The sequence below is a fragment of the Schistocerca piceifrons genome, chromosome 8 (genome assembly GCF_021461385.2).
Source record: "Schistocerca piceifrons isolate TAMUIC-IGC-003096 chromosome 8, iqSchPice1.1, whole genome shotgun sequence".
NCBI classification, from domain to species: domain Eukaryota; kingdom Metazoa; phylum Arthropoda; class Insecta; order Orthoptera; family Acrididae; genus Schistocerca; species Schistocerca piceifrons.
In genome coordinates this window covers 85,880,192-85,899,099 of record NC_060145.1, presented here as the reverse complement: position 1 = coordinate 85,899,099, position 18,908 = coordinate 85,880,192, and the positions used below count along the sequence as shown (strand labels likewise).

At 42.5% G+C, this 18,908-nt stretch overlaps 1 protein-coding gene across 1 annotated transcript; it reads left to right on the top strand.

Annotated features, from left to right (window-relative positions):
• The first annotated feature begins 404 nt into the window (after positions 1-404).
• On the top strand, positions 405-12,972 carry LOC124711761 (cytochrome P450 6j1-like). The gene is made up of 8 exons (XM_047241976.1): positions 405-451; positions 1,710-2,125; positions 3,157-3,281; positions 3,490-3,749; positions 5,627-5,729; positions 7,563-7,784; positions 9,271-9,522; positions 12,570-12,972. Exons 2-8 carry the CDS (start codon positions 1,737-1,739, stop codon positions 12,740-12,742), a joined length of 1,524 nt encoding a protein of 507 aa, XP_047097932.1. The 5' UTR covers positions 405-451; positions 1,710-1,736; the 3' UTR covers positions 12,743-12,972.
• Positions 12,973-18,908: the final 5,936 nt, after the last annotated feature.

The window sequence follows — 18,908 nt, the reverse complement described above, 5'->3', positions numbered from 1 at the left end:
TATCAATAATAAGATCCGCTGGTGACATTGCTGTCCTCTCTGGACATCTGAAAAGTGAAACCAGGGGAGCCCTGTTTCTGTTCCTTATGTTTATATTCGCAACAATCCTTCAACGCAACACACATTCTGTACTTAGAGAAGCCTACTAAAAGGTATGGTAAACATTTTAGTGGTGGGATTGTAAGTAGGTCCCACACACATTTCCTACTGTGTAGGCATTCTTTCGGTGAAATTCTGGCACAGCGGCTGTCGTAAGAGCTTTGCTGGGGCCGTGACCTCCACAACATCTGCGCCGTGCTACAGATTATCAGACACGCTTCGTCACTGTGGCAGTGCTATGCAGCGTTGTCGAGGAGTGGGGGGTATCAGCTGCTGCAGAATGGTACATAAAGGCCAGTAATCTGTGGCTACCCGACACAGTGAGGATCCCTCACCAGAGCTGTTCCAGTTGGTAAGTCTCCTAACTGTGCCTTTCATTACTCTGTCATTACACTCTTGCTCAAAGTAACGAAATCGGCTGCTTCTTATACCACATGTAATGTTATTTATTAAATGCGCCATAAGTCAATATGACGTACAAACAGCATTTAGCAAGTCAACATAGTTTGTGATGTTACCTCTATGCTTCAAACATTTTACCCAATATGCCCCAGAAACTTCAGCGTCGGTTTTCAAATTTTGCTTCTCCTGTGCGTTAGTTGCCCCTATACACAACTTCTGACATAGTCTTCAACAAAACCGTGATCAGCAGCACATCTTTTTTACATATTCTCTCTTCATACGCCGACGACTTTCCCTCTCATAAGTCATGTGACTGGCTCCAGTTCTGACGTATTACTGATGTGGTCAAAAGACACTACAGAATCATCTACCGTTTATGGAGCAGGCTAACCAATGCTGCGTTTTATAGGCAGAAAAATCCGAAGACGTAGTGCACTCCAGTGCCTACAACACACTTGTCTGTTCTCTTCTAAAGTAGTGCTGCGTGGTGTAGGTTCCTCACAAGATACGAATGATGGAGGACTATGAAAAAGTTAGAGAAAGGGTAGCTCGTTTAGAAATGGCGTGAACTAGAGGTGAGAGTGTTATGGATATGTGAGCTGGGATAACAAAATGGCTCTGAGCACTATGGGACTTAACAGCTGAGGTCATTAGTCCCCTAGAACTTAGAACTAGTTAAACCTAACTAACCTAAGGACATCACAAACATCCATGCCCGAGGCAGGATTCGAACCTGCGACCGTAGCGGTCTTGCGGTTCCAGACTGCAGCGCCTTTAACCGCACGGCCACTTGCTGGGATAACAATCCTTAAAACAAAGGCGTTTCTCTTTGAGGCGACATGTTTTCAAAACTTACACTGCCGACTTTCCCCTTAGAACATGTAAAAATTACTTTACTTTCGCCTTCATAGGGAGAAACGACCATACTTATTACATACGAGAAATCAGATGTCACACAAAAATATTCAAGTGTTTATTTTTTTAGTGGGCTGTTAGAGAGTGCAATGGTTGTCAAATATTCTGTAACTGGTCCTATGAACACTCTTCTAAACACTTAAGCGTGAATTGTAGGGTAGTCATGTATATGTAGATACCTTCAATATCCTGATTTGTACCAAAATGATGTGATGATTTATAACACTAATCTACAGTTTTCTCAGATCTACAACAGTTACAGTTTAATGCTAATGTTATATGGTTGCTGCTAGGTGCTGAAATTATAAAACATCCACGTCATGACGCTAGTGACGGGCAGTTGGCTTTTGGATGCTGCATTGCTGTTGGTACCTCTGCTTTACTGGTACGCGACACGGAACTTCAACTACTGGAAGAAGCTGGGAATCCCCTACATGGAGCCCACACCTTACGTTGGCAACATGGGTAGCGTTGTGATCGGCCAGAAGCACATGGGGGAACCAGTCTTCGAATGCTACCGCAAGGCCGGAAATGTTCCCTTCATGGGCATGTTCGCCTTCGACAAGCCCATCCTCTTGGTGAAGGACCCCGCTCTCATAGGACGCATCATGAGCACAGACTTTTCCACATTCTACGCAACCAATGCTAAGATCGACCCAGCGACTGATCCGGTCATTGCCACGTCTCTTTTTGGCCAACATGGCGCAGGGTGAGTATCTTAGAGAACAGACACACAGCACGAACTGTGTGCAAAGATGAAAATTTTCAAAACTTGTACTATTTTCAGATTGAAAGATGTCCATGCCCCTCTACTTTGTTCCCTCTATTTCTTCTCTCTCTGTTTTTGCCGGGTAAGTACCGAAGAATAATTCCAATTCCTTCACATTTATTCTCTTCCGCTTTTTTTCCATCATAGCTATTTTTTCTGTCTTCAGAGTACCTCTCACTTGCTCTCTTACTGCATCTGCGTTGTAATCCCTATAAATCCAACACAATCCTACCCAACTTCTTTCTGCTGTTTCTTCGGTTTTATTTTGCATTTTGGCATAGCTTGCCGAATTCAACTTGTTAATTTTTTCCGAGAGATAAATAAAGATCTTTTTGTGAGAGTACTGTTATTCATTCTACATAAAACGCCGAAAACTATTAATTTTCTTTTCCTTATTGTTTCCAGTAATTTTTTGAAATAATTCTTATTTTTCAAATCTCGTTTCTTCTTCCTTACGATTTTCTCTCTAACATTTTTAGCGTATCTAATATGTATAGCTCACGTGCACACAGTCATTCTAGTTTCACTAAAGCCCTGTCATTTAGTTTTATTACATTTTTGATATAGTCGTTTTTTACTATAAATACTTTTTTGTTGACCACTCATATTAAGACATTTATTGCCCAAAGAAAGAAAAAATAATGCCAAAATGTTTCAGCAGTTGTGTCGAATTTTGATCGGTGGTAAATGTGGGACAAAAGCAGGCATCTATAAAATACTGCCGTATTTATGTGTATCAGTGGGTAATGTGTCATCAGCTATACCTGTTCAACACAAGTCCCAAGACATTTGTGGAAGCTTATGTTTAATTCACAGTTAGACAGAATTTTAAAAACAAGCCAGAACGCCTATTTGTTGGACCAACAGTAAGGGAAAAATCATTTAGGTTTATAAGACGAGATTAAATATTTTAACTGAGGTACGCTAAGCCACCACATGAGAAAAAATAAGATTTTGTTGTTTTGTTTCAGGTGGAGGAAACTACGTACTGTGCTATCCCCAGCATTCACTTCTGGCAAAATGAAGCTCATGTTTCACCTAGTGAACGAAACTGGACAGAAACTTGCCCATCACCTTGACTCCGCAGCCTCAAAAGGTATGGTCTCTTTGTGTTCAGGAAAAATTTTTATACGTATTTTTAAGTGAAACAGATAAATATTTGTTGCTAATGGACACTTCACTCCTTCACTGTAGTATAACTTTACTTACAACCTTTCCCGTAAATTTATCGTTTTCTTCTCAATTTTAATGGTAAAAGGCAATAAGCATATATTTGTGAACTACATGATGTATTTGTGCTTTAGACACAGCAGTGGAACTGAAGGACGTCATGGGCCGTTATACGACGGACGCGGTTTGCTCCATCTTCTTGGGGGTCGACGCTAATTCTCTCGAGAACCCAAAGTCTCCACTGCGAGAGCACGTGCGGGGAATCTTGAGAGATACCGTCGTTGGAAGGATCGTCACCACGCTGGCGTTCTTTGCTCCACAGATCCTGTCCACACTCCGCATCCGACTTGGCAGCAAGAAAGTAGAGGACTTCTTTGTACAAAACACAGTTAAGGTATGCACTAACCATTCAGATTCATTTAAATACTAACCATACAAAAGGACAGCAGCATTTATTTGTCGTACTTATTAAGGGTGCTGTCTACAGTAACTCGAAGTTCATCGGAATCGATGTGTTGTACCCTGAATAAATTTTTTACGTAACAGTTAGTGTATGAGGGTAAAAATGTTGATTTCTCTTATTTCGTTGCAATACAAATAATACAATGAAAACTAAACTCGAAATAGAAGAAGAAAGTGGTAAGGAAAAATTTAAATAATGCCAGCACAACTTTTTTGGTGTAAACGACCACAATCAGTAATGTACTGAAAGAAAATGAGAAATAAAGGCTAAGCTACAATTTTGAGTGCAAGAGGTCAAGTGTTTTGATGTCGGAAGTGGAGAAATAAGTTGGTCATCATATGTGGTGACACAGGGTATTCCATAGTCGACTGTCTATTCAACGCACAGGGACTAGACTTTATCTACAAAAACATTAATCGGAGAGGGAGGAGTGCGCAGTATATGTAGTTCAGTAAAATGGGATCAAATGACTCAGAGGTAAGGTTGTCATTTACTTAGGTAATATATGAGGGGGAAAATTATAAACGTAGATATTCTTATACCAGCCCCTGTTTTTTATGTAGCAAAGATAATGTTCAGGTCTGGCACTTGTTTGTAATTAAATGTCGATATTTTTGTGTTCATAAGGATATTGAATTCAGCTTCAAAATGAGGTCATAACGTGGCGTATACGACAGTGGACATAGTATTATTTGAGGACCATATAAAGTTAGTTCTTGGTCTGTTGTGTCTCTTAGAGTTTGACGGTGATTGATCCTCTGATTTGAAAGTACTGTGCTTGAATCTACTACTTGGCAACTTTTGTGGTGTGTATACGCAATGAGTAAGGAGACATAAAGGCTTCATATACCTTTTCTAGGCGTTGCCTTACGACTTGTCTAAAGGCCAATGTGTACGTACATTATTAAGTACACGAGTGATCAGATGACTTGATTAATCGTTTTCTAGACCATGGGAAATTAAGAGATGCCTTAAGAAAACCGTAGATGGAAAAATAGAGTGACCGGGAAGAAGAATCTCTTAATTCCAAATGGTTCAAATGGCTCTGAGCACTATGGGACTTAACATCTGTGGTCATCAGTCCCCTAGAACGTAGAACTACTTAAACCTAACGAACCTAAGGACATCACACACAACCATGCCCGAGGCAGGATTCCAACCTGCGAACGTAGCAGTCGCGCGGTACCGGACTGAGCGCCTAGAACCGCGAGACCACCGCGGCCGGCTCTTAATTCCATGTCAGATTCTTACTCTGCAGAAAAGTTCTGCAAATTATATGAATGGTGAGTAAGAGTCACAAGATGAGAGCAAAAGGAAAATTCTGAAGACAAATTTCGGTAGTGTGCATCCGCGAAGATCCTTCGGAAACTAAATTGCATCTTATACTACAAAGGTAGTTATAGAGAACATGAGTGATATGAAAGCAAACTACAAGAAATATTTCGCGCACTTCCGCTAACAAATAGTTAATTTAAATAAAATTCATTACCACAACTTGATGTGAATATTAAACAATTTCTTAAGTAAGACGTGTTTTTTTTATCTGTTCACGAACTTGAACGTTTTAACAGATTTGATGATAGCAATTAATTTTGTGCGTTCCCAAGTTTAGTGACACACTTATTACCGGTACCGTGAAGGAGACATATTTAGGCTCACATCTGCATCACGGTGATATCCACTGTAAAATAAATGAATTTTACTTGGTTTAATACTTTACTCAGAAATAAAATATTCATTTTATGTTCTTTATTTTTTCCTAGGGTCTAATGAAACTAGTTCTTTTAACACACATCTTTTGTCCACAGCTGATAGAACACCGGAAGGAAACGGGCATTGTTCGGAACGACGTAATTGACATGCTCACGAAAATTAAGGAAGAACAGGCAGAGGGCGATAAGGAACAACTCAGTAAGTAGAATATCTGTTTCCTCAAATTTTAAGATGGCCGTTTGATTTTTTCGAGGTGATAATTATGACTAGAGCTGTTTACGCCCCAAATCGATAACATAATTTAAAATATTAAATACGGAAGAAAGCCAACTGAGTTGAATTTTCTAAAGACATACGGTGATGATGAATTTAAAGACATACGGTGATGATGAATTTTGGTTTGTGGGGCACTCAAATGCGTGATCATCAGCACCAGTACAAATTCCCAACATTCACGCAGTCCATCTCTTGACGTAGTCCAATCTAGCGAATGTCACGAAAGATGATGATGGTGTGATGATGATGATGATGATGATGATGATGATGATGATGATGAAAAGATGAGGACCAGACAACCACCCAGTACCCCGGGTAGGGGATATCCACAACCCGGCCGGGAATCGAACCCGGGACCCACAGAAAAGACAAACTTTGAAGACACGTTTACATGATTACGTTTCTGTCTACCTTAGATCTACCACGATGTTTAATTAGGCCATAAAAGGAATAAGATTTTATCGTTTTAAAACGAAAATATTATTAAGATTAGCGGGAAATTTTACGGAGTTCAATGCTTAACAGTGATTGTCCAGTGTAACTCGGCGAGGGCCTTTTCTAATGGTTCCGCAACGACACGTAACATCATCATCGATGGCCTATAATGTCTAACGCCAGATGCAAGTATCTTCACGTCGTGGAAATTCACCAGGCGACATCGTGGAACTTGATGCCATCCTTGACCGGTTTCTTTCCATCTGCTGCAGTCTTCCGGAAGCTCTTCTCACTTGTCGCAGTTCATACTAAATGCGTTCATATCGCGCTTGAGGCAATATTTAAAGCACAGTGCGGGTCATCCACGGCGTACCTTGTCTAGTGCTGCCTCTCTGAGTAGTGTGCGTCGGAGAAGTCGGGGGTGTTCGGTGCGATGTAAGTGTCTTGCCCAAAGCAAGCGACTTTGCATAACAGTGGCGGTAGTACTCAGTAGCTTCTCAGAATTCAGGACCATCTCATTTGTCACATGGTCCTCTATCTTGTGCCTGGAATTTTTCCTAAACACCGTAGGTGAAAGGAGTTAGACTTCTTGTTTAGCATGCGATGTCCAAATCTCGGCAGCATCCTAGATGGTGCTCAGCAAGCTTCCTTGATAGAAGAGTATTTTTGTTGTCCCCGTAAGGTGTTTATTGTTTCATACCCTTGTGAGTAGCTTGCCAGGTATTCGCCGCTTTGTCAATACTTGCTTTTATTTCGTCGTCCAGAAAAACATCTTCTCTAACTAGCGTGTCGAGGTAGGAATATGTCACCTGGACTCCGCAAGGTGGCATCTAATCTCGTGGCAGGCATGTCCGTTTATGGTTGAGCCATAATAACACTCAGAGACGCAGACAAGAGTTTGGATGTAGCAGCGTGTTTATCCGTATGCCTTTCAACCTCGTCGTGAGTATGTACTACGAATGCTGCTTCTTCAGTGGATAATAGGTTGCTTACAAGTAATAGTACATGGATCTGAATATCGAGGTGTTAATTTCTCCGTCATCACAGGCATGTTAATTAATGTCCAGATTTGTTTCGCTGAAAGTAACTTCGACAAGTAACGGAAAGAATATACCAATCAAAGTAGGTCTCTGTACTCAGCATCACGAACTTCTCTTTGCATAACAAAACTATGTGCTGTCCTTCCTCGATTCTGGTAAACAATATTTTCCTTGAATTCATTCCCAGTAAACAGTCATTGATCACATTTAAAAACATTATTTATAAGTTACTCCAGTGAAGAGTTTTTATCCTAGACTGTGACGGCGTGTATTTCTACAGAGCTGACGAACGAGCTCATCGCAGGCCAGCTGATGTCGTTCTTGGCTGCTGGCTTCGACAACTCGTCTTCGACGCTGGCCTTCGCCCTGTTCGAGCTGGCGTGGAACCAGAGTCTGCAGGAGGAGGTGCGCCAGCACGTGCGCCACGTGCTGAGCAAACACGGCGGCCACATCACGTACGAGGCCGTCAGCGAGATGACGGACCTCACCAACGTCGTTAGTGGTGAGTGCTACCTAGCAACGCATACCCTGAAGTCATCTTCTTGAAACATGTTTCCACTAATTTATCGGCATGCCCCAAAAATGTTTCACAACACAAAAAATGATTTTGGTGTACCCGCACCACTGCTGTTCGATATCAAAAGCTACAATGATTAAGTTATCTCAGGACCTGTTGCGTGCTTTTCCATTTGACTGTAAAATCTTCATCACCAATGTGGAGAAACCTTACAACACGACTATAGCTCATTATTATTCTCTAATATTGTTTTTCATAACATTCTTTATTACATTACGCAGTGTAAAACTTCATGTGTTTGTTTACTTAAGTACGAGCTGTGTCGTAGACACAAAGACGATAAATTGGAAATAGCTGCCAACCACTTACAACATATGATTTTGTTACACCTTGACCGTGGTTTCGACAGTTCTGTTCATCGGTTTTATAAGCAAATAATTCGACATTTTGTATGGTAGAGCCGTATTATGACTGCAGAATAAAAGCTGCAGGAAATACTTACAAATAATTTTAGTAGAATCATATATTATCTGTGGCCGATGTGGGAGTCGTTTACTCTATCTAGTAAATGTATGTCATCCACTTAATCACCTTATAAAATAGTTACTTAAAAGTAGTAGCTGTGTAATATAAGGTTTTGTGTTGTATGTTTTTAAAATACCACACATTTGAGAGTGGATCCAACAATGTGTTGTTTCCCGTCTGAAAGATTAGTGTATATATGAGATTTAGAATAAAACGTCGCATCGGATCCTGCAAACCGTAAGAATGCCATGTGCATAGCTGTTGACATATGCTGATGGCCTATGAGTAGAGGCACTAGAATTAGGTCACGTCTGGTAGGTGGCGCATCTGCGAGTAATGTATGCGTGTAGCTGCAATGAGCGGCGTGTGTGATTTCACATGTACATATCCATTGCTACAGTTAAATTGTTAACATAAAAATGAAAAAAATTGAAAGGGGGGCGGGGTAAGAAATGTGCCATGATGTCGTTTGGCTTTGTCAGTGTAAACTGATCAGCCACTACATTATGACCACCCACCTAATAACAGGTGTCTGCACCTTGGGCACGGACAACAGCAGCGACGCGTCGTGGCAAGGAAAAGTGAGGGCTCGGTAGGTCGCTGGAGGCAATTGGCAAAACATCTGTACACACACAAGTAACCTAATTCCGGTAAATTCGGCGAAGGGAGCGATCACCTCTGATGTCACGTTCAACCACATTGCAGATGTGTTGAATCGGGTTCAGATCTGGTTAGTTGGAGGATCAGCACAGATACTGGAACTCGCCACTGTGTCTCTCCAACGGAAAAACTGCAATTGTTAGAAGACTAGTGGAAACTGGGAAAAAGAGAAAAGGCGGGAGGGGCAGAAAGTCGAACAGATCGTCACTTGTTAAGTATCATGCACTTAGTTTGAATTGCAGACGTCGGTCCCCTCGATAATAACACGACCTTTTCTTGTTTTCAGAGACGCAGCGGAAGTACCCCACAGTGAATTTCCTGAACCGCGAGGCGTCTCGCGACTACAGGATAGAAGGGACGGACATCGTGCTGCCCAAGGGCACCGCGGTCTTCGTGTCGGTGGCCGGTCTCCACTCCGACCCCAAGTACTGGAGGGAGCCGCTCAGGTTCTGGCCGGACCGCTTCAGAGAGGAGAACTCCAGGGACAGACCGAGCCACACGTTCATGCCGTTCGGCGAGGGCCCCAGGACGTGCCTCGGTGAGCATCCAGACACTGGTGTTTCCGCTTCCAGCAGCGCCTTTGTCGAACGAAACGCGAGTGTGTTGTCGTGTATACGGTACACAATCATAAAGCATTTTATACAGGGTATCTCAAGTCCTCCCCGTAAAGCTTTGGGGTCTTACTTGATCACTGTTCCTACCCAGTAGCAGAATCTTTTCAACATGTGAATTACTAAGCGTAAAAGAGAAAGCAGAAAAATATCTTTATACAAGTAGCGCAAGCTGTCCTGTGCATTGAGGCATTAAGCCAATCGAACAAAGTCACCCCTCAGAAAAAGGTGAACTTATATTTACATAACATCAAATATTATAGTATATACTTCTATTAAACTAATAATAAAGTATCAGAACCCTATAAAAACGCGAATGTTAGGGAAAAAAAAGTTGTAAGTGCCAAGATGTGAACCACCGCCATAAAGAGTGTCAATACATGACAGTGACGCTACCCATTTTTTAAAATCTCATTTTGACCGTTATAGTTCGTTGCAATTGTTCGTGGCGGACGTCCCCAGACGCCCTTTGAAGTTCGTTATTGATCCACTCACTCAGTTTTTTATTGCAGAGGGTAGCCAACCCTCTGCCCATTACGCTACACCAACATCACCTCATTTGTAGCTAATCATATTGTACTACCCATTGCTGAAAACATTAATCGTAGATATGTTGCTAATTGAAGTTTAATTATAATAAATTGTACCAAGAACAATTCGTTTTGGGTGTGCCGCTGTCTTCAAATAGCTTACTCTCATAATACGCAAGTTACAATAATTCTTTTGCCAAGAATATGATGTTTCTCATTATTTTATTGGATCAAATCACACAGTTAACAACAGGTTTTGCAGTGATTCTCAATTTGCTGGTGCTCAGAAACGGCATATATAGGCTTGAAATGAATGCCAATATGGCGCCTCACAACTCTGTACTGAAGGGAGACGGCGTGCTTGTGGCGTAGGTGACGTTGTGCCACCTCATTGGTCAACGCTCAGACGCACGCTCGGAGTATCTGACATGCCAGATATTGCTCTATACGTTCGGAAAGATTCCCGAGCGTGCTATACCACGCTATGACGTCAGAAACTCGGCACGCTCAACGCTCAACCTTCGGATGCACGGTCCGTGTGCCGACGGCTTTAGGTTTCGTAAACCTCTGCGTGATAGGGAAAGCCTTTTGTGTAGCGCCTGTCGCTGGAGTTTGTTCAGCATCCCAGAAGCGCCCTCTCCATCACTGGACGATTTGCAGGAGGAAGTGTGCCACCCTTCATTTGATCTCCTCTTCTGGAACCACAAACTAATAAGTACCCCAGACCAATACCGCTATGAATAAATTGTGACTGTTCCAGTTTACGTAGGGCATTTGATTTTCCTACCAATAGTTCCGCGTGGCCATTCCCTATTAGGATGTTCGAAATGTTTACCTGTAGGTATTCTACGATTGTTGCGGTTTTCCATTCATATTTCCTGAATACTGAGATCATTCCCGAACATGTGCTTCTTATATTACCTTCACTGACAAGTAGCTTTAGTGAAAGAAAAATTGGTATGAACACATGATACCAAGTTCTACATCTACATCATACTTCGAAAGTCATCTAATGATGTGTGACGCAGCGTACTTCTGGTACTACTAACTGATTTCCTCCCCCCCCCCCCCCCCCCCCTGACCCACCAGCAAACACCTCCTATCCTGTTCCGCTCGTGGATCACGTTCTAATTTCTCGAACATTCTGGTCCAGGTCATTACGTGACATCTATGTGGGAGGGGGAAATATATTCTCCGACTCTTCTCGGAAAATGCTGGAACATTGAAGAGCAAACCTATGAATCTCAGTCTATCACCTGCTCTTCCTGCTAGGGTCATTCCACTTAAGGTCGCTTAAGACAGCTACCTACAGATATTTTACGGTAGTTACTGCTTCCAGCAGTTTCTCATCAATAGTGTGGTTGTACAGTAGTGGCTATGTTTTCCTGTGTATACGCAATACGTCACATTTACTTATGTTCAGGATAAGCTATCATTCATCAGTCCCCTGTAGCTCATTCTGTAAATCGATACTCTCTCCTGGATTTGCTCCTTTCTTATAGATAAGCGCACACTCTTAAAAAAAAGCACCAGACACATTCTAGATCATTTATATTCATTTTAAACAATAATGGCCCTACCACACTTCCTTGCGGTAATCCGGAACTGACCTTTACATCTGTCGATTTTGCTCCGTGAAGAGCGACGTGTTGTGTTTTGAATCCAGTTGTAAAATGGTCCTTATCAGTAAAGTCAGGACGTATTAAATTAAAAACTTATTTCTCTAAAAAATGCAGATAACCTAAATCCCAGTTACATTTCACGTCTTGTGAAACGAGGAGTCAGTGCTATTCAAACACTGTTAACGCACAAAGAACTGAGTTATTAAAAAAACTACTTGTAAGACAGTGAGGAGAAACGACGAATGAATACTCTATTAGTGTCATGGGCTATAAGTTGTCTGTGGATGTTTCAAGAGGTATAGTCCCCTTCAAAGGTAGCCCAATGATGGCTCCAGTAGCTGGGTTCGAGCCCTGGCAGTTATAAACACGAGGTGTAGAGTACTAAGGAATAAAGGAGTGATGAGTCACTCGAGTAGGAAATTGTCATTGTGAATTTAGATGCTACAAAGTAACTCCCATGACAGTAATAGGTTCGGTATGGGTACAAAACAAGAGGATGTACAGCTCTCGTAGTCTGATTCTCTACTACTCCTTTTCTTCCCACTGGGTTGTAGTGATGCTTAATAAATCGCCGTGGCTATCCGTCCGTTTGTCTGGGACGCTATACCTATCGACCAGATCTATTTAATTCGAGTCCTGTGCGTATGTATTTTAATTGACTAAGTGTTATTTAATAAGCTCATATCCAGAGATTAATGAAATTTCAGTTGTTATGACTAGGCAACACATTATAATAGCGTTAGTACGTACGGTCTTATCATTGTATATATCACATAATGTTTTCTCTTTATTATGAATAACCCTGTTGTTTTGCCTTTCCAGGTATGAGACTCGCGTACATGCAAGTCAAAGTGGCACTCGTGCACATTCTCAACAACTTCGAAGTACACCCAGCGCCTTCCACACCTACCAGTTTGAGTTACCATCCATCCAGGTTTGTCGGAACTCCAGCTGTAAATCTGTCCCTACTCTTCAAGAAACCCACCTCTTTGTAAAGGATAGCTGCCTGCAGGATTCAGGCTGCGACATCACTGACCTGGAATCTCAATGCTTTTATCATATAGGCAGAGCGATCACAGTATTTCTATGTTTAACCAAACAGTATAACTGATTCAAGTATTTATTTGTGTGTATAATGCGGATACTTCTCCTTATCCAAGTATTGTATTGTTATCAGTTATGTATGTTTCTACGACGTTTTGTAATAAAAGCTTCTGTTAAATTGCTGTTATACGCTCTGTTTCCATCCTCAGTTGTACCATGTGTAAGTGAATAGCCTTTACTTGTGTGGGTGTTATCGTAAATTCGATCCTGGGAATGTGAACTGACAGCCTAAATGTGCTACTGCGATCAAAGCAACATCACTTACATGAAACTGAAAAGAATCCTGTAGGTGTTTGAAAACCGATGTCATTCATAAGAAAATAAACAAGCAAACCAATAATTTCACCTTCGGTTGATTTCGTCAGTGCGAACTGTTTGAAGAAAAAACCTAACTGTATAAAAAACTGTAATGTCTGTCGACCTGCATAAAAATGAAATCTGAAACACACGAACAGTTCTGCAGTGACGTATGATACTGGTAAAATAAATAAATTGACAGAGCTAAATTTGCGGAAAAGAAACGGAACATTAACCCTTTTGAATCTCACCTGAAAAATGAAACACTGGCAGAAAGAGCAACACAGGAAGACGCCACAAGTGCTAAAAAACTACTCCTAAAAACTAACCGCAGTTGGTCCAGAGAAATTGGCATCATAATCTTGATACAGAATGCCAATGAGACACCTGAATCAAGCATTAAGTACTGAAATTTTAGTTAGGAAGGAACTTATATAAAAATAGGAAAAAGCAATTACAGACTCTAATACGAAAATTAATTTAATCTGGAACTTCCGTGGTACAGTAAATTAACTCAGAAGATCAATGAGTGGAATAATTATCAGAAACTCGCCTATGACGAGGGTGCAGTGGGCCAACAATACAAGTCTACATAAACGAAAATAAACTTTCTACCTCATCAAATAATACCTTCTTCAAAATCTCTTTTATGTCCCTGTGCTATCTGACTACTGTTCTGAGTCCTTATTCGTCCTCGTACTAAATGTGGAACTTATATAATTCCAAAAGTGCCTCCATGTATTACACTGTACACTCAACGATCCAGCCTGCTGCACACCGCAGCTATCCACTACTGACTCTCATTGATTCTACGGCTCCACACTGCTGCCATCGTAGACGCAGATACTGTTGCCTAACAACTGTTTCTCTGAGCACAATTCATCAAATATGTCATTCTCCTTTACAAATATTAACGCATACAATAATATCATAAAAACAGCTATCTTCCACATGTTTTGTTGATTTTCGTTTTTCATCCTATTTGCACGTCGTTGCACTGCATTAATTATAGTTGCACTGGAACGGAAATGAAACAATCGAACTTGTTATTTTAACATACACATCACAAAATGGCTCTGAGAACTATGCGACTTAACTTCTGAGGTCATCAGTTGCCTAGAATTTAGAACTAATTAAACCTAGCTAACCTAAGGACATCACAGAAATCCACGCCCGAGGCAGGATTCGAACCTGCTACCGCAGCGGTCACGCGGTTCCAGACTGAAGCGCCTAGAACCGCACGGCCACACCGGCCGGCTACACATCACACAGAATTCAGTTTCTGACGTATTTTGTGAAATATTTCCGCTTATGTGCTGCTATATGACAAAGTGCTTACAGTCTTCAAACACGGGCAACGGTGTGAGTGGGGACGGGAGCCGGTGTGGTGTTACTTTAAGTCACTGCGGACCCCGGACCCAGTCACAGCGGCTAAGTGGCAATATACGACCCACCATAAGAAATTAGACGGTGGGTCATAAAATATAAGCAGCAAGTGGAAAAAAAAAGTCTTCAAAATCATTAGTCTATCGCTTACCACAAAGTAGAAAAATATAACGACTGAGAATTCAGGTGTGAAATTAAATTTTTCTTTTGTCGCTAAGTAGCAACCTCTAAAGTTATATCACTGTGTGGTACTTATCTTCGAAAAATAATTGTTCAGTGTTTCGTAATTCAAATAGCAATAGCGACAGCAAAAATTTCAGCTTTGTTCTTGTCAATAATTAGTAATTGCGTTTGTAAAAATAAGATAAACACGCTGTATATTAAAGTGAAATATACAAGTAAAATCTTCGATCATGAATTGAGCCTGGTTTCTAAGAGAGACACTTACGTCTTAAGTTTGCAGCCGTGGCTAAATATGCAGAGAACACGAACACAACGTGGTCGTGTTTGCGCTGCATCTCTCCACATTCGCACGCCGGCGTGGCTATTTGTCCCATCCAGAAAAGATGTGACGGGTAGGTCCCATGACCGGTCAGAAAGTGCGTTAGTGCCCTTGTTGGTTATGGATGTTTAATTTTTAGTCTGTCCCTTAAACTGGGGCGCCAGCTGTGAACCCGCCTACCTGTTTCTTCACCTAGCCAGTATTCCTGCCTTAGGTCCAGTGTTCTCTCTTTAAGTTCTTTTGCGTCATGTGCGGGTGCACCTAATATATCCTTTGCTTCTGCAGGCAGCAGTGTGCTGCTTCCCGTCTGATGTACAAGTACAATGGACATATTATTTGAGTGCAAGGTTTCTGTTCCTTCGGAAGAACAGACACCACGCAGATCCAGTAAGTCTGAAACACTGTTCGTAAACTGAGGGGGGGAGGAGGATGACTGCTATGAGCTGCGGCGGGACATTATGTGAAATCAGTGGCGACGAGCGAAAATGTGTACCGAACCGGGTTCGATTCCGTGCAAATTTTCGCTCTCCGTCGCTAATTCCGCTTAACGTCGCACCGCAGCTGATGCAGTGATCCCCCTCCATTTTACAATGGACACAGTGCGATGATCTTCAGTAGCGCACTCGTGGGAGAAGTGGGGTAAGCTCAGGTTGATCTTAGTAAAACACTTGTCTACACCTTCCACACAGCCACGACAGGCCTCAACACCGTGAGTCCGTGGCCCCGGACAGGAGCCATACCACACAGTAGCCGTTAATACATTATTATGGTATAGTGTGATGATGTCTGGCGAGAGGTGAAACGTGTTTTGACAAATGTTTATCAGTTTGTTTAGCTCCTTAAGTGCACGTTATGCTGCATCATCGATGTGAGGGGCAGAGCTCCTAAGTTCATCCAGGGTGATTCCTGGATACTCGCCCTCCGATTGACGGCGAACTTGTGCATTGCTTACTCGTATATTTGGATCTCCAGCCAACTTTCCTTTTAGCTATATGTAGGTCGACTTTGTTGGCACAAGTGTCAACTTGGTGGAACAGCACCATACTGCATTACAACAATATCGGCCTCTTCATCTAACTCTAGGTGGGAATTACCACTCACAAGGAGGAGAAGGTAATCCTGTACGCTGTCACATCCACTTTCGAGGGACCTTGCTGCAAATGGTATAGTAATCGCTCCATGTCCAACTCCCACAACCCTAGTCAGAGCACAGACACTTGTGGGCACCCATCTGTTATTACTTCTGAGACCTTGGTACTTAGAGATGATAAGCTGTACCACCTATTTTTCACAGTAGCTCCTGAGACTTCCACACGTCGGTCCCAGACACTCCATCTCCCGCAAATGGGAGAAGAGCGAGGGCTCCTCAGAGTGACTCAAGGCCCACTGTTGTCGGCCATCATTCCCAATGCATGCCTACATGACGACGAGAGGCACGTATCGGCCACCAGCGTAAGGGCGTCCGAAGACGATCATGCCGCCCGTAAGCTGAAATGCCCGTTCATACCATGCAGGGGTCCATGAACTGTCCGTCTTTTCAAACAGCTCGCCCATTGCGTTTCGTACGCAGATGGGTCCGTAACATTTCGACTAGGCTGGCTCTTGATTATTACTAACTGAGATATTTTCCAGATGGTCAGAAACACGTTACATAATCTCCGCAGTCTAGAAGCCAGCAAGGGCGCAAGGCATTTACTTTCATCGTCAGTCCATGAGGTTCGGGGGCCCTCCTTCTCATTTTGCTCAACACTTCTTCCACATAGAATGGGAGGGCGCAGGAGTTGTTACGGTATCCCTCCTGTAACCTTTCTTTGATTTGGCAATGTTCTTTCGTGTCTGTTTCCGGATTGTCGTCCAACAGCGGAGAGTGAAGCAGTACCCCTCTTTCTGTCCTGAGATGGAAAACACCATTAGTGCCTGTACCTTTTCACGCATTAGTTTAGAGAGATTCCTCCACCGACCTATGGCCAGTTGGCCTTGTACAAATGTTTCCCATATTTCCAGCCTCACTTCGCTCAGTTTATTCTAAAATCTGTTCATCAGTTCCCTGTGACCTCGGAGCCTAATCAAACACTCCTTCCAGATTGCGGAGCGCTGGTATAGTTTCTTCTCTTGTCGGACAAACTGACTGAGCTCAGTTAGCTCTGCAGACCATGGCGACGTAAAAGCTCCGATGGACCCTTTCTTTGGTAAGGCTGTTTCCACCGGCTCTATTACTGCACGCTCTAGATCTCTGGCAAACAGTTCTCCGGCAGGTACGTCCCTCTGGCAAGTTCGGCACTACACATGTCTCTAGCATGTGCTCCCAACGAGTTTTATTAAAGCTCGTTTGTATTTCCCACCTGTGGGTCCAGTGACTTTCTCTGTCAGACATACTTACCACAACGAGTTTGTGGTCTCTCTGGGTGACCTGACTGATCTTCTACAAGCTAGCCATAGATAGTGTTGCTCATTCCTGGGCTGTAAAGGGAAACGTCAATATTGGCGGCTGCACCCAATCGGTGTCTAAAGGTGGGTGCGTTCAACAGTTTATTTACGACTTTCAGCGCTAACGCCATAATTATCTCTTCCAATTTGCGCCCATCCTCATCTATTGTGTCACGTTACCACAGCTTAGACTTAGCGTTTACATCAGCTGTTATCAGGATTTTCCACTGGAGAACCCTTACAATGTTTGACAACTGATCCAAGTGAGTTTCTGCATTGTCTCTGCATTGAATGTATATGTTTACTACTTACACAATTCCCAGGCTAGTATTGAGCACTACCTCAATTATGTGCTGATTGCAGAAATGTCCGATTTTTGTTCCTCTTATAGATCTGCTCGTTATTAAAATAGCCGACTTGTCCGGAGCTCGTGGTCGTTCGGTAGCGTTCTCGCTTCCCGCGCCCGGGTTCTCGGGTTCGATTCCCGGCGGGGTCAGGGATTTTCTCTGCCTCGTGATGACTGGGTGTTGTCTGATGTCCTTAGGTTAGTTAGGTTTAAGTAGTTCTAAGTTCTAGGGGACTGATGACCATAGATGTTAAGTCCCATAGTGCTCAGAGCCATTAGAACCATTTTTGAATAGCAGACTTGGCTGCTTACCTTCGCTTATCTGCTGCCAGTTTACTGCAGTAGAAGGGATCCGACAGCTAGTGGTGTAAAGCTCTTGTATACACACTACGCCAAAGTTGCACTCTTCGACTACCTGTCTTAGTTCCTGCGTTACTATTCTACTTCTCGCCGGGTTTATGCGACTGATTTTGGCCACACTTTCGTGTTGTCGAATACTGTTATGCCATATGATCTGATGCTACACTCTAAATATCACACAAGTCGTACTCTTTACCCCATCTTTGAAAGATTTGTTTAGCTAAAACCTCTAGTTCCTCTTTTGTAGCCGGGAGATTCATTGATGTTAATAGAGTCTGTCCACCGCTTCCATTACTGGGAAAGTGACTTGTTGCCCATTAGAGTGCCCTAGAAGCACCAAGTGCCTCGAGCCCCTCGCATCTTGTGTTCACAATCCTGATGTATCGGTCTGGGATCGAGCATCTCCCAAACACGGAGAGCCTCTACAAATCGGTCTATCTGTACAGCGACTTCCACTGTTTGGAGGTGCGTAAAAGCCTCCCCAATTCTTTTGTGCCCTCAACGCGTCCTTTCGAAATATACTAAGTAATTTAGACATTTTTTCCTTCCGTGCTTAGTCACTGTACTATATAAATTTCTGCTTGAACATCATATAAATTTTACACTCGTGACTAGGCGAATTGCACGTTTTACCTCTTCTTTTACACGGGATGCAAGCTGGCTGTTCATGTACACACATGGTCAGAAAAAAAAAAACCAACAGATTACCAAAGGAATGGGACACTGCGCAGTAAAGTGA

Excerpts from the sequence above, each read along its gene's own strand:
- LOC124711761 (XM_047241976.1), top strand. The coding sequence starts at position 1,737 with ATGACGCTAGTGACGGGCAGTTGGCTTTTGGATGCTGCATTGCTGTTG. Across the intron at positions 2,126-3,156 it reads TTTGGCCAACATGGCGCAGG|GTGGAGGAAACTACGTACTG; the intron begins GTGAGTATCTTA and ends GTTTTGTTTCAG. Across the intron at positions 3,282-3,489 it reads TGACTCCGCAGCCTCAAAAG|ACACAGCAGTGGAACTGAAG; the intron begins GTATGGTCTCTT and ends TTTGTGCTTTAG.